Source organism: Natator depressus, chromosome 1 (assembly GCF_965152275.1).
Source record: "Natator depressus isolate rNatDep1 chromosome 1, rNatDep2.hap1, whole genome shotgun sequence".
Taxonomy (NCBI): Eukaryota; Metazoa; Chordata; order Testudines; family Cheloniidae; genus Natator; species Natator depressus.
Window position 1 is genome coordinate 182,815,268 of NC_134234.1, and position 15,694 is coordinate 182,830,961.

At 47.5% G+C, this 15,694-nt stretch overlaps 2 protein-coding genes across 4 annotated transcripts in view; both read right to left on the reverse strand.

The window, feature by feature from the left end:
- Window positions 1–142: 142 nt before the first annotated feature.
- Window positions 143–14,253, reverse strand: BCL9 (BCL9 transcription coactivator). Its single transcript, XM_074971854.1, has 7 exons — window positions 14,113–14,253; window positions 10,102–10,418; window positions 8,805–8,994; window positions 8,249–8,348; window positions 5,564–7,802; window positions 3,242–3,502; window positions 143–2,283 (listed from the first exon to the last, which is right to left on the reverse strand). Exons 1-7 carry the CDS (start codon window positions 14,163–14,165, stop codon window positions 1,169–1,171), a joined length of 4,275 nt encoding a protein of 1,424 aa, XP_074827955.1. The 5' UTR covers window positions 14,166–14,253; the 3' UTR covers window positions 143–1,168.
- LOC141998896 (uncharacterized) overlaps window positions 14,208–15,694 on the reverse strand; it is a 60,274-nt gene continuing 58,787 nt past the window's right edge. For all 3 annotated transcript variants that reach the window (XM_074971860.1, XM_074971866.1, XM_074971875.1), the window contains exon 3: window positions 14,208–14,411. In XM_074971860.1, the coding sequence (XP_074827961.1) occupies window positions 14,208–14,399 (192 nt within the window). In that variant the 5' untranslated portion in view covers window positions 14,400–14,411. The remainder of the gene's footprint in view (window positions 14,412–15,694) is intronic.

Consider the following 15,694-nt stretch of genomic DNA (forward strand, 5'->3'; position numbering starts at 1 on the left):
ACTAATATGGTTGTGACCCTAATAAGGGAACAAACAAGGAAAAGTTTGCCAGTCATGTGAAGTACACAGGACACCACTGGACTGGATTAAAAAAAAAAAGTCCGTTTTTGTAAGAAACAATATATTTTATTTTTCTGACACCACAGCCCTGGCGAGTGGTTTTGTACCAAATTTAATGGAGGTTACACAGAACGTCTTACGCTGGGGAGGAAAAAAAAATAACCACAAAAAAAATCCTGGATAACTTTTAGTGTCTGTTCCACTCCCACATTAATAAAATCACTTGGGGTTTCTAAGAAAAGGAGAATAGGAAACAGTGAGAGAGAGACTACTGTAGAATGTAACAGTGTCCAAGTCCAGCCCCTTCCTGAAAGTGGGAAAACTCCCCACGAGGAGAGGCTCTTCTAGATTTACTCCCCAAAATAATACATTGTATTGCAGCTGCCAAAGGAGGAGACAGAAGGGGACGGAGAGGGAAGCCTATTTAATAAGGAGTGGGAGGGAGAGACAGAAGGTGCTGGACAGCACTCCATAATTTGAAAAATATGTCCTTAACTTATTATTTCTTTTAAAAGATTCCCCTCACTGAACTTAAGTTCCTTTTTTGTGCTTTTCATTAATACTCTGCTCTGAGGTCGTAGTTTGGTTTTCTATACATTGGAGTTGAAGGAAAATAGTCCGAAGTTCTGAAGATGGATTCTCCACCTAAAGTAAACAGCCTAGAATCCCATTCTCCTCTCACCCCAAAGACTAAAGTCTCTGCTAAAATCCCTTTTACAATATAGTACAGTACACAAAAAAAGCCCCAAAAAATAACCGAGAGTCCTGGGAGAAGCCAGTCCAAAGGACGTAAACATACAGAGAATGGTGCAACTTGTGACAAATGGCAATTCTCAAAATACAGCTACAGATTCTCAAAGCAGGTGCCATCATGGGTTACTGAAGTCCACAAAAATAATTTTTAAAAAATAAATCTTAAAAAAAAACCTGTTAAAATGAATAATCTGTTTTCAGGTAAATTCCATACATTCGAGATTTCCCAAAGCATCCTCTGGTCTCTTTTCACCTATTGCATGGCCAAACTGTACTCCTGAAGCTCCCCAAAAGCCGTCAGGACTTGGAATCTCATCTTGACAAGGATCAGAACATCCAGTCTTATGGTAGCAGCTTAAAACATCATGTTCCCTGGATTTCCAGGGCCTTGGCTAAATCCTCCCATTCCAACATCAGCAGCCATACCTCGGGGTCTCATCTGGGGGGGAATCATGATGTTCTGTTGGGGTCCCATCATGCCCTGCATTGACATCATCATACCAGGTGAGCCAACAGGACCTGGGTGGCTATATAGCCCAGCAGGGGCTCGGTCCTTGCCTGGAATCATGCCCACTGCAGCTACTGGGTTACTCATTAGCGTGGGCTGACCAGGCATTGCCGTTTGTGCTGGTGACATCATCCGATGATGAGGTCCTATCATGCCTTGCTGCAGAAAGGCAGGTGGTCTCATTGGGTTATGGCCTGGCATAGATGGAGCAGTTCCGAGGGGGATATCAGCAGTTCCCACTGGCCCTGGGCCCCCCATGCCAGGTAATGCAAGTCCCATTCTTGGAGTCTGGTCTCCTATCATTCCCTGCATATGAGAGAATCCAGGCCCAGGACCCTGCGGCTGCTTGCGGCCTGGAACTTCCCCACGAGGGAAATACTGCAGTGTCTGGCTAGGCTTCTCTGATGGAATTATCCTGGACAGGTCAAACTCTGGTATTCCAGTGGCTCCAGGGCGGATCACCTCCTGCAGGTCTGGATCAGTGAAAACTGAAGGCATGTTTCCTAGAACAGTGAAGGAATCTGGACCCCCAGGGCCTCCAGTCTTGCAAAGTGCTGGATCTGTTGAACTTTGGGGCAGGTTGGTGGGACGCCCCAGAGGTCCTTCTCCATGGAAGCCCATTCCAGCAGGGAAGTTGCCTTGTCCTCCACTGGGGCCATTGTGCGGAAATGGCACCTGCTGGGGCGGGGACTGTACTGGAGGAAACCCCTGTGGGAAGCCCAGGCGTCCTTGAGGTACCATTGGAGGATCTTGGGAACCATGCCCCATCATTGGATTGTGTGACATCAGGCCAGGGCCTACAGGGACCCCATGAGGAGGTATACTGGGTCCCATAGCATTTGGAGAGGGCATCTGATTGGTATGGGAAAGAGGCTGGGTCATTCCCATTGGGCTAAGGGTTGGCATTGGACCCACTGGGTTTGGACCTGAAATTCGAGGATTCTGGGAATTAATGCCCATTCCTAAGGAAGAAACAAAGAATCATATTTAGATCAGACAATCAATGAAGATAGAAGAACTCTGTGTAATGTTCCTGGCTCCAATTTAAAAAACAAAATTAGTGCCAGTGAAAGATGCCAAAACTTCACTTGCTAGGGCTACTGTTCTATTTAACCATAAAATGCACACAGCATGGGCTGCAGGAGCCCTACCTTGTCCTCACACTGTTCTAATGGGACTGAACGGGGCTCTTAAAGTAGGAGGAGAGGTCACTCTAGATCCAATCCATATTGTGACCATTTTGTCAAGACAGTCAACAAGCGGGAAAATTAGTGGCAAGTGTGTGTAGGGGGTGGGGGTTGTTTTATAAACATACACAGACATTTGTCCACTGCAAGTGGACAAAATACCTCCCTTCTAAACATATGGTACCTGCAAGTCAGACAGCTCTCACTGCTGTTAGAGCTGGTCAAATTAATTAGTCCATGAAAGCTGCAATTTGCCATCAAGTCATTTTTTCAAGTATGTGATCAGCTCCAATCACTACTGTCCTGGGCAGACTGTAAACCAGTCAACTACAGGCAAAGTCTTCAAATGCCTGTTACCAGACTCCCCGCTGAGAGTTATCTTTTTCAATTGGCTTTTTTTTTTTTTTTTTTTTTTTTTTTTTTAAAACAACAGATTTCTATTGTGTTCCTATGAACAACAAACAATTTGGGGTAGGGGCTTATAGCGTAAACACATTTCACTCATTATAGAGCAGGTCACTAAGCCTAAAGGGACAGGAGCTTTTATTTCTCTTCTCCCCTAATGCCTGGATAAGGAACAGAGCAGCTTCCCCCTTACTCTGGCACAAGCCAGACAGTCACCATGCTCCATCCTCTGTATAAAAAGAGGGTGTATGTTTCTGGGAAGCATTCCAACCATTTATTCTCTAACAGAAGCAGAGCGTGCAGAAGGCTGGCTGGGAAGCTGCCTTACCTGGTAGATTGTTCATTGGTGGCAAATTTGGGGAGCGTGCTGGAGGGGAGTCATCATCCGAGCTAGCCACAGTCTTGATGGCATCATGGTAGAGTGGTGTAGAGCTGGGCATGGCAAACTTGGACATCCTGGACATCATGATGGAGAGGGGATTCTGGGAGAGCGTGGGCTCTGGAGGCATTGTGTAGGGACTGCTAGAGGGAAGATTTCCAGGGAGAGTCACAGGAGCAGACTGGCTGACAGTGGAAGGTGGTGGGCCACCTAAAAGAGGAAAGGGTTTAGGTGTTTTTTCTCCCCTTTAAAATAAACCCCTTTTCTCCCAGAAAACCCCCTCAATGGTTCCAAGAGTCCATCCAAATAGTAGTAGTGAGGCAACCAGATAAGTATGGTTGAAATACACACTGTACTCCTAGACAGTGGATTTCTATCCATGTGGTTTCTTTTGGGAAGGAGACAATACTAACTCCAGAAGCATGGTCAACTAGTTGGAAAAAAACTTTCCCAAACTTCCATTGTAATTCCTTTCCCATTTATGCTTCAAATGTGAGCACAGAGACAGAAACCAGAGGACATACAGCCATAGTAGGTCATACACTACAGGCATCCATGCCAATTTCTGGAGAGCTCTATTAAAAGTTTATACAAAGTTTCCTGTTTTGATTTAAGCTTAAGTCTTGCATATAAAAGCTCATTAAATTAATAGGGAAAGATACTCCTTGAGACTAACTGTAAAATATCCCTCCCTCTTCCAAAGGTGTAAACACAATTTTCTGCTGCTCCCAGTCCCCATGTCTCCTCACCAATAAGCTTCAAGATGCCTGGCCCAGTTTTGGAGTAAGAGGTCACTGCTTTCAGGAAGAAGTTTAAGACAAGCAAAAGCCACCACCAAAAAAACCTCTGTTATTAAATACTCCTCTAGGCACAAATGTAGTAACAGATTAGGGAGTCTGGGTCTAATTGCAGCAATTCAAGCCCAGATTCAATGCCAATTTAACACTCCACCTCAGAGGCCACTCTAGACACAAGCATCCAGATTCTTCCTCCTTCCCAGTGTGGCACATGCTAGGCATACGACTCAGATAAGACGGCTAACTGACAGCTATTGGCATATAATGGACATTAAGTGTCTCTAGTGAGAACCATTGCTGCCACAGGAGCTCAAAACTCACTAGAACATGCGTTTCTGAGCCACAGGAGCAGTCCAGTCACTTTGAACAGGGAAAAAGCCTGCTGGTCCCTTTCAATACAGTTATCATTCTGCAACACTAGGGGGCAATGTAGTCATGCATCTTTCACAGTCTCCTCACTAACTCCTGCAATAAGGAGGAGGTTTCACAGGCTGAAAACCTCTTGAGAGCTGGTTCCATCACACTGCTGCTTCTGCATGGAAACGCTGCACACCAGGGATTTACATATTTGGAAGCTTGTAGCAGAAACAGACTCAGTCACATATAAGCTCTGAATCTATGAAAGAGGAGGAGACTGGTGCTGAAATGCCAAACAGATAGGTTTCTGGATTCACACCATCTGTTCTTAGATTGTACGGTCTTTTGTGCTAGGCGCTGGTAGTCCCTCCCCCAGGCGTTCCAGGCCATGACTGGGGCTCCCAGGTGCTATGATAATACAAAACACCACCACCACTCCACAGACCTGCAGCACATCTCTGAGGAGCAGCTGTAGATAATCCACCTGCTACCTCTAACTATACATGAAATAGACAAAATCTAAATTGGTATCAACAAAGCTCCTCCTAGGAGGATTGTAAAGTAAAACTATACCTGTGTCTGAACAGATTGTGAACAATAGCTCCTATGGTCAGCACACATCTATCTACAGGTATCTTTTGTTTCTCCTCTATCTTAACAAACCCGTTTATTTTGAGGCACCTTTATGATCTAAACAGCAACATTTCTCCCCAATGCTACAATATTTCAGTTAAGGACAGGCTGGCAAACAAACTGTTCTAAGCTCTTCTGCAAAGAATGACTTCCTCCTCCCCTTCTCTTTCCTCCCAACCAATTCAAATATACTTGACCATCATCTCTCGGACAAGGGCAGTATTCAGCATGTGCACATGGGCAAGAGGAGATGAGAGGAGCCAATTTGTTATGGAGCTCACCCACATGTTCCACTCACTTAGTTCTGAGCCTAGACACAACCTGCTTCAAACTGGCAGGAAAAGCTCCATGTTCTCTCTCCTCTTTGCACTCCCTACCCCAAATGCACACTGGGTAGCCTCTAAGCTCTCATCTCATGCCACACTTCAAGATGACCATATGTGAACCAAAGAATTTACGTTTGAATAGAAAAGGAAGCACTGACCTGACTCCACATTCCCCAGCATGGCTGGGGAAGACATGGTGAGAGATGCTTTGTGGTTCGGGGGAATCCCAGGACTCTGCAGCGGGGGCTTTGGAGAGGAAGTCCAGCCAGGAGAAGGTGCAGGGAGGGAAGGAGACTTGAGGTGGACTGGTGAGGCAGCAGCAGATCCCAAAACAGGGGGAGACTTAATGGAAGCAGCAGCTGCTGCAGCAGTTGGCCCTGCAAGCATTCCTGCCAGCTGGGATGGAGTCTGAGGAGACTTAAGGTTCCCCGAGGGAGAACCCAGCATGGGAGACTGGACCTGCCGCATCGTGGGAGACTTCAGAGGGTTGATGCCCGGTGAATGCACCTGACTAGCTGCAACAGAGATATCCAAGGGCTTGCGTCCTAGGCTGCGCTGAACAGGGGGAGCTGTGTTGAGGCTATTCGGGTTACTGGTTGTGTTGAGAGGTAGTGGCGGCATGTGGCTGAGCCGGTTGTTAGTCCTTTGGTCAGGCCCAATCTGCTCTCTGAGATTACGGAGACCACCTCCTGGGCCCTGAGACATAGGAAGGAAAGGCCTGGGACCCATGCCATACTCCTGTTGGGGATGCTCTCCAAATGGCAATGACACCATTTTCTGCTGAGAGGAGAGCATCTCTGACACACCTGGACGCAGTTTCATCATTTCCTCTGGCCCCACTCCAGCTTCCCTCATCTTCTGAGGTATCATAGATGGGTTGGAGCCCATGCTAACGTTCAGACTTATGTCCCCCTTCATGCTCCCAGGGCCCATCCCAAACTCCAGCTCCCTACCAGGGCCAATCTGAGGTGGCATTCCTTTTGGGAAGTCCCCCCTGGAGGGGCTCAGGGGCCCTTCAACAGGCATGCGAGAGAAGATGGGGTTATTCCCAGGCTCCATGTGTCTCTGGGAGGGAATCATCCGGTTCATCTCTATGCCAGGCCTGATGCCTTCTATGCTCAAGCCAGGGGGCAGGCCCAGCTGTTTCTCTGCCAACTGCTGTTGAAAGATCTCCTCTGGCAGGCCCTGGGGATTTGGGAACCGCTCCCCTCGGCCAGGACCACTGAAGACACCCTGGCTTGGAGGGAAGTTTCGGCCATCTGGGATTTTTGGCACATCTTCTGGCCAACTGACTCCTGAAAGCCCAGGTCTGGATGTGGGGTTTGGGACACTGGGGCTGTCCATGTCAGGATTCATCATTCCTGCAAATCCAGGCAAGCGCATCTGGCTCCCAGGCATATTGGGATGAGGGGCCATGCCTCTGGGGGGTAGAGAATGAGACACATTCATGCCATCAGCAAAGGATTCTGGACCACCAGGACCCCAGCCCTCACCAGGGGTCATCTGATAGGGAGGTGGGGGGCCTCGAACCACACCTCGAGGCCCATGTTGGTGGACCATCATGTCCTGCAGGGAACACTGCTGCACCACAACCTGTTCTTGCTTCCTTCTCTTCTCCTCATAAAACTCCTGCTGTAGCTTCAGCCAGGCCACTTGCTCAGGAGTCATATGATCCAGGTGGTCTGGTCCTATGGGTCCAGATTGGGAGTTCAAAGACGGTGGCACCATTTCATCTGGTGAGAAGGGCATGTCTCTATGTCCTTGAGGGCCAAATGGAGCCCCTCCATCTGTCCGAGGTCCTGGCCCTTTGCCTAAACTTTGGGACTGAGCCATCATGGCCTGTATTGGCCCTTCAGGTTTCTTTTGAGGACCATCCAGAACTCCAGAGTTCTGCTGAGGCCCCCCACTTTGCCCTCCAGTGAATTCTTTCTCATCAGGGAAAAGCATGCGCTGTATATCTCGTAGAGTTTGCAATGAGCGCTCTCGATGTTCCAGCTGCTCCTGAGACAGTCCATCTGGGTTCTCGCCTAAACTGGATGGGTCACCACCGGATACCTGCTGGATGGGACCTTTGGGGTCTGCATTGGAGCTATTGCTCCCCTGGGAGACTGGGCTGACTGCTCGATTATTTGGGGTTGAACTCTGCCCAAATCCCTCAGTCTGCAATGGGGTGGAGTTGGCAGGGCTGCCAACAGACATCACTTTACTCTCTACTCCAGGACTGTCCTGATCCATGGGACACGGGGGGCCAGCGGATTTCGATGCTGGTGCTGAAACAGGTGGAGTTGGCTGTATTTTGGCATTCTGGGGAGGATTGTGTTCCTGTGAAGCATGGGGCTGCGGCTGAGGTTGTGGCAGAGGCTTGGTTTCATTTCGAAGTGCGGAAACCTGGGTGTTCTGAAAGACAAAGCAGAACATTTTAATCAGCTCTTTTTACATCTCTGTGAATGGAGTGAGAGGGATAAAGATCAAGATGCGCTGTCTCGTCCCCACCTTAGTCACACAAACCCACTATGAACACTTTCTGTAGGAACTGATGCCTTTCACATATAATTTGCAAACTAGAGTCTTGGACAAAGATGAAATGTTCATTTCACTCATGTGTCACCCACAGACCCAAACGATGGTGTTTGCACCTCTCTCCTATATCACCAGAACGACTCCACCCAATTATAATAAAGCTGGAAAACTACTCTGGAAGCACTAAATCCTTTAATTCTGCACAGTGCTCCCTCCAGCCAAGAACATGCTTTTCAGAGCGTCAGGAGTCACCCTCCCTCGCCCTCCCCCACGCATGTGCACACCACTCCATCTCCCCCTTCTACCAAGTAAAGGCTCCCTACCAGGGGTAGGGTGTTTCGCTCTGCCTTGCTGTTTGAGATGTTCTGGATATGAAAGGACACAATGGTTTCTGCCTGTCCCTTCAGCACAGCTTCTGCAGCCCTGTAAAGACAGACAGACATTGGTGAGGCTGCAGTTGGATGATTATCTTTCTCAAATCCCCCTCTCTCCCAACTACTAGGGGCAGGGAGAAAAGGAAAGCAAAAGGCTGAGTCACCTGTCTTTTGACCCCAGAGGTCTGGGAGAAGAGAAATCCTCACATCTACAGAATCTTGCTAATCAGTATTTAGGGTTCGTGTCACCATTTAACCCATCCCTAAACCATCCACTGTGTAGCTCATGAAACAACAGGCTGTCTGCCAACATTTGCCAAAAACAAGGCTAGGTGGAAGAAACTGAAAATTCTCATCCACGGCTACGTGTCAGTAATGCTCCCCCATGATCTGTAAATGGCTACCCACCCCACAAAGGATTTGAAGGAGGAAACATGCTTTTGAATTTAATGTAATGAGGTAACACACAAATGGAGGGAAAGACACAAAGGACACATTTACGTACTTATTGGCCATCTCAGTAGAAAAGACATAAACCACTTTGGATGGAGTCTTTTGTCCACTAGCTGGCTCCGAAGTGGCAGTCAGGCCATGGGAGGGTGTGGAAGACCTTGGGGCTGAAGCAGTTGAAGGAGTCACGGAGTGTGGCGTATGCTGGGAATCCTGGGTCTTCATGTGGTCGGCAGAGTTGCAGTCTGGAAAGGAAGAAGGGGTCGGGGGGAAGGAAGGTCTCACCAGTGTTGAACCTGTGAGGAAGTTTGATACTCCTCTCACCCTTGACTCTCAGTTGGCATCACGATACCCAACGTTCCCATAAAGATGGCTCAGACTCCTCTCCCAGTTAGTACTAAGGAAGCTGTCCTGTTACACCATGATTCCCCCTCACACTCCAAAAAACTCTGCAGGCACCGCTGAGAAGAAGCTCATACTGTCTCAGCTCTAGCTAGTTTTCTAGCATTCACAAATGACTAGGTCAAAGAGCATATATGAGACACACACACACGCAGATAAGCATTTAAAGTTCTTGTAAGGTGGGGAAAGTTTTATATGAGACCTTTTTTCTCCCCTTACTCATGCCACCTGAACCCTAGTCTGCTATACTGTCAGACTGACCACACAGCTTCTAATCACACCAGTTGGAAACGAACTCAAACTGGACCTAGGTCTTTTACAGCCAAAGCTCTCTTGTTGCCACTCTGTCAAGGCGTCTATCAAATGCAAACCCTGGAAGACCTAATATCACAGGGCAGTAATAATTCTTTGCACTTCTGCACCACCTTTCATGTGGCGATCTCAGAGCAATTAATCAAATATCACAACTGAGACACACAAGTAGCAGCTATTTATACTGCACCTAATTTCACAGGTTAGGAAATTAAAGAGTGGGGTAATGACATGTCCAAGGTCTCACAATGAATCAGTGGCAGAGCCAGGAACAGAATCCAGAAGTCTCGACTCCCAGTCCTGTGTTCCTACTAGTCACAGAGGTGTAAGTGATTATCATCACCCAATACACCTTACTTGTCTGTATTCACAAAAGTGGCTTGCATGCTGGCTTCGATACTCCAATTCAAACACAGAAGCTCCTGGGAGGCCAAAGGACAGAGTGGGGTGGAAGGAGACTAACAGGTTTTATTTATTTTCCCAAAACCTCTTGGGGAGTTTCAGTGTTAGCATGAAACAACTTTCCAATCCTAATCAGGGCTGTACTTCAACTGAACACAGTCACCACCTCAGGCAGACATGCTTTTGCTAACACCCACAAGCCAAATGATCATCTCACACCAATACTTAGCACTTACCTTTGATTTCCGAATCGTCACTGGGAGTCCCAGCATCTCTCTGTTCGAAGGAATCCACTGAAATGCTCCTCTCTCTCTTTCCCTTCCCCTTGGCACCATTTCCAGCCCCATTCTTCAACCCCATGCTCCCACCTGGGCCAGGGAGCACTTTGGGGGGGTGACCTCCACTCTTGGGGTCACAGGGAGAAGGCTGGGATTGGCTGGTTGAGCCCCCCTGTTTACCCGGGTTGGAAAATTTGGAATCCAGCTGGGGGTTGCCAGATGGGGACATCACTGTGGGGGGACGGACCATCACCTCCTGCTTTGATTTGGGGCTACTGAAAAAAAGAGAATTAAAAATAGAGATTAGACTGTCGATTCACTCTGGTGGGAATGGACTAGAGAGAGAAGCAGCAGCAGCAACCACTGCTCATGCCACCTTTACCGAGCAAGGCAGTTACTGCTGAGTAAGAAATGCCTGCATGCTTGGCTTCATCCAGCTGCTTTTTCAAACATGCCTAGAAAGGGTTATTATCCAATATGGGATCACAGTGCTCAAGGAGGCACAAGAACAAGCAGCCGGCCTGCCAGATCCCAGGAACTGCTCAGTCACATGAGGAGCTACCTCTGGGGCTTCTGTCAATAAAGACAACGGTTTCTATGTACACAGAAAAAGCATCTCACACCAAGACCAGCTCAAAGTAAACAAACAGGGCACCACAAAGTTCACCACACTATCCATCCAGACCCAAATGACAGTACAGCTGTGATCACAGAGCAGAGAAACCCACCACAAGCCAGCCCAAGAGAGCATAAGGAAAACCCAGCATTATTGCAGCACTCATCACAGATCAGGGAAACTCGCCAGGAAAATACAAACCTCTGACCATGAAAACAATTAAACCAGCTATAAGCTGCCTTTGAATGGGGAAAGAGGAGGATACTATCTCCACACACACTCCTGCAAAATGGGGTGGAGGAGACTGCATTAGAGTTTACCAAAAGAAACTCAAACACAGTCTTTTCCCACCCACTGACCCATTACACAAACTACATCCTAAAACTATTTTGTCTCCTTAGATTCCACTCAATTACAGTCTTCTCTCCTCCCTTTACTTTAGTCACTGTCATCCCTCTTCCTTTCTTCTGCAGGGATCTGCTGGGAGCTCATTTTATCCCTCACCCCCAGCCCAAAAGGCAGTGCACTGTAGCAAGCCTCACTATGGAGCCTGTCCATGTTGCTCCTTCAGTTGGTCAGACAGCTGACTCAGAAGCACTCCCTCCAAGTTACTATCAGCTCTTGCTGACTCCAAGGGTGCAGGATCAAACCTAGGTGTGCTGTCAAGCACATGATACATCCAGCGCATTGCTTTTCCTCCAAACTTCTCCTCTTCCAAGTCAATGGAGAATGATTGTTCTAATGGGGGACTTCAATCACCCTGATATCTGCTGGGAGAGCAATACAGTAATGCACAGACAATCCAGGAAGTTTTTGGAGCATGTTGGGGGACAACTTCCTGGGGTACAAGTGCTGAAGAAACCAACTAGGGGCTGTGCTCCTCTTGACCTGCTGCTTACAAACAGGGAAGAATTGGTAGGGGAAGTAGAAATGGGTGGCAACTCAGGTAGCAGTGACCATGAGACGGCTGAGTTCAGGATCCTGACAAAAGGAAGAAAGAAGATTAGCAAAATACGGACCCTGGACTTCAGAAAAGCAGACTTAGACTCCCTTAGGGAGCTGATGGGCAGGATCCCCTGGGAGGCTAATATGAGGGGGCAAGGAGTCCAGGAGAGCTGGCTGTATTTTAAAGAAGCTTTATTGAGAGAGCAGGAACAAACCATACAGACGTGCAGAAAGAATAGCAAATATGGCAGGCAACCAGCCTGGCTGAACAGTGAAATCGTCAGTGAGCTTAAACTAAAAAAGGAAGCTTACAAGAAGTGGAAATTTGGACAGATTACTAGGGAAGAGTATAAAAATATTGCTAGAGTATGCAGGGGTGTAATCAGGAAGGCCAGGGCACAATTGGAGTTGCAGCTAGCAAGGGATATGAAGGGTAACAAGAAGGGTTTCTCCACATATGTTAGCAACAAGGTGGTGGTCGGGGAAAGTGTGGGACCCTTACTGAATGGGGGAGGCAACATAGTGACAGATGATGTGGAAAAAGCTGAAGTACTTGGTGTTTTTTTTGCCTCGGTCTTCACAGACAAGTTCAATTCCCACACTGCTGCATTGGGCAACACAGTATGGGGAGGAGGTGAGCAACCCTCAGTGGTGAAAGAACAGGTTAAGGACTATTTAGAAAATCTGGACATGCACAAGTCCATGGGTCCAGATCTAATGCATCCAAGGGTGCTGAGGGAGTTGGCTGACGTGATTGCAGAGCCATTGGCCATTATCTCTGAAAATTCGTGGCGACTGGGGGAGGTCCTGGACGATTGGAAAAAGGCAAATATAGTATCCATATTTTAAAAAAGGGAAGAAAGAGAACCCGGGGAACTACAGACGGGTCAGCCTCACTTCAGTCCCTGGCAAAATAATGGAGCAGGTCCTTAAGGAATCCATTTTGAAGCACTTGAAGGAGAGGAAGGTGATCAGGAACAGTCAACACGGATTCACCAAGGGCAAGTCATGCCTGACCAATCTGATTCCCTTCTATGAAGAGATAACTGGCTCTGTGGATATGGGGAAAGCGGTGGACATGATATATCTTGACTTTGGCAAAGCTTTTGATACAGTCTCCCACAGTATTCTTGCCAGCAAGTTAAAGTAGTATGGATTGGATGAATGGACTATAAGGTAGATAGAAAGCTGGTTAGATTGTCGGGCTCAATGTCTAGTTGGCAGCCGGTATCAAGTGGAGTGACCTAGGGGTTGGTTCTGGGCCGGTTTTGTTCAACATCTTTATTAATGATCTGGATGATGGGATGAACTGTGCCCTCAACAAGTTCGCAGATTACACTAAACTGGGGGAGAGGCAGATATGCTGGAGGGTAGGGATAGGATACAGAGGGACCGAGACAAATTGGAGGATTGGGCCAAAAGAAATCTGATGAGGTTCAACAAGGACAAGTGCAGAGTTCCGCACTTAGAACGGAGGAATCCCATGCACTGCTACAGGCTGGGGACCGACTGGCTAAGCAGCAATTCTGCAGAAAAGGACCTGGGGATTACAGTGGATGAGAAGCTGGATATAAGTCAGCAGTATGCCCTTGTTGCCAAGAAGGCCAGTGGCATATTGGGCTGTATTAATAGGAACATTGTCAGCAGATCCAGGGAAGTGATTATTCCCCGCTATTTGGCACTGGTGAGGCCACACCTGGAGTACTGAATCCAGTTTTGGTCCCCCCACTAGAGAAGGGGTGTGGACAAACTGGAGAGTGTCTAGGCAACAAAAATGATTAGGGGGCTGGGGCACATGACTTATGAGGAGAGGCTGAGTGAATTGGGGTTATTTAGTCTGCAGAAGAGAAGAGTGACGGGGGATTTGATAGCAGCCTTCAACTACCTGAAGGGGGGTTCCGAAGAGGATGGAGCTTGGCTGTTCTCAGTGGTGGCAGATGACAGAACAAGAACCAATGGTCTCAAGTTGCAGTGGGGGAGGTCTAGGTTGGATATTAGGAAACACTATTTCTCTAGGAGGGTGGTGAAGCACTGGAATGGGTTACTTAGGGAGGTGGTGGAATCTCTATCCTTAGAGGTTTTTAAGGCCCGGCTTGATAAAGTCCTGGCTGGGATGATTTAGTTGGTGTTGGTCCTGCTTTGAGCAGGGGACTGGACTAGATGACCTCCTGAGGTCTCTTCCAACCCTAATATTCTATGAAGTCTGGCACAGGCAGATGAATGACATGGACAAGGCTTGTGCAATGGTAATCAGTTCCATGCTGCTCCTGCCAGCCGCACAGGGAGAACTTTGTGTGGGAGTGCAAGCACAAAGAGCACCTGTGCTTGACCCAGGCCTTGGATAACACTGCAGTAGAGCAGGGACACCTCCCCCTCCATACCCAGAACAGTTCACTGAAGTTTCTCACCTCTGTGTGTTTCCTGATGGGGAGTTCCTCACTTTGGGGTTACTGGAATGCATTGACAGAAATCCTGAGCTCACACACACACAGTTGGGCTCTTGTCAAGTTCCTCTAGGGGGCCTGCTGCTGCTGGCAGCTTTGAAGCACTTTCTGCCGCACGCTTCTCTCACCGCTGTCCGTCTGCTTGTCTTTTTTCTCTTTGTCTCTCTCTGTCGTTGCACTGGGCCCTTCCCTCCTGCAGCTCCAGCATTCTCTGAATGTGTGCCTCCTGCTGCTGAGGGGAAGTCTCGCATCTCCAGGGCACACTGTGCCAAACCGCCCCCAAAGAAAGAACAGGAAACAGGTAAAGTACATTCCAAACCCTGGAATTAACTGAGACAGACCCATGGATGGCAATCCTTTCCCCTTCACTAAGAGGGTGAGGGACTGGCATTTTCAGCTGGCTGGAAGATAGTTGGAATGTACAGCTAAAAGGAAGCTCTGGGCAGGTATTAAGAACTCACAAGCGGTAAAGCCAGTCCTTCCTTCACCCAAAACGAGTTATGCTGGATTCAAAAGAGCAGGGAAGAAAGAGGTAGGTAAGCTCTTCTTACCCAGACCCTTTGATCCAAGTCATGGAAGAATTCATATGACTTATTTAAGCATACACCACACCAAAATCACTAGGAACATAGAACTAGACAGATCAGACTGCTAGTCCCGATAATCCAGAATTCCCACTATGAATGGCCATTACCAGATTTCTCAGAGGAAGGTAAACCCTCCCGCCCGCCTCCCCACCCCTAACAATTAGCCATTTGCGCAATGCTGTGTGGTGGAAGGTGCACAGGAGGGGGAGAGAGAGAGAGAGAACGAACAGAAAATGCCTTCCTGACCACCTGTAAGCAACCAGCTTATGCCATGAAGCATAGCACACAAAGGAGAACTTGTGGTCAATTACTGTTTCTAACTGAAAGGTTGATAGATCATTAGAGAACTGACCATCCAAATTTTCTTAGCAACATCATACAAGCTATTTAAAAACCATTTTTTAATTTAACTGAGCACTTTTCAGCTCGTTTCTGAAGAGAGGCAACATGCACAATGCTGGCCATACAGAACAGCATAACACTGTTTCTTCTACATTGTTGGAGGAGGAAAATATTGGACTTTTACGTTTCTTATGTCCTTTGTTCCAAAATTCTTTAGCCCAATTTTCTGTCTTGTTTATATTTTAACAGATCTTCTGTTCATCTCACCTACTCAGATGTAAATCCACATAATTCAGAATATAAACAAGATTTATTGTTAATGTATTAAATATTGCTAGTTAAAAGTTATTCAAATATAAATATTCCCACTATTCCTTCTCAGCACTGAAGAAGCAGTTTCTTGTATGAATCAATAGAAACAAAGTAAGATTTAATCAGGCTGGCAGGGTCTTGCCTATTATGAAGGAACTAGTGTTTTAAGGGTATTAAGAGGACACAAATTGGTTCACTGATGCGTTGCTACTGGATGATTAAGAAATATCTGCCACCATATGATCACATTGCTGCCAGGAAAGACTGGCTAGTAAGACATTGGTATGGAGCTTTGTGGCCCTCCA

Bases quoted from the DNA above. Each gene is read 5' to 3' on its own strand.
- BCL9 (XM_074971854.1), bottom strand. From the start codon at position 14,165: ATGCATTCCAGTAACCCCAAAGTGAGGAACTCCCCATCAGGAAACACA. The intron at 8,349-8,804 runs GTACGTAAATGT...CTGTCTTTACAG, and splicing joins TCTACTGAGATGGCCAATAA to GGCTGCAGAAGCTGTGCTGA. The intron at 3,503-5,563 runs GTCAGTGCTTCC...TTCCTCTTTTAG, and splicing joins GCTGGGGAATGTGGAGTCAG to GTGGCCCACCACCTTCCACT.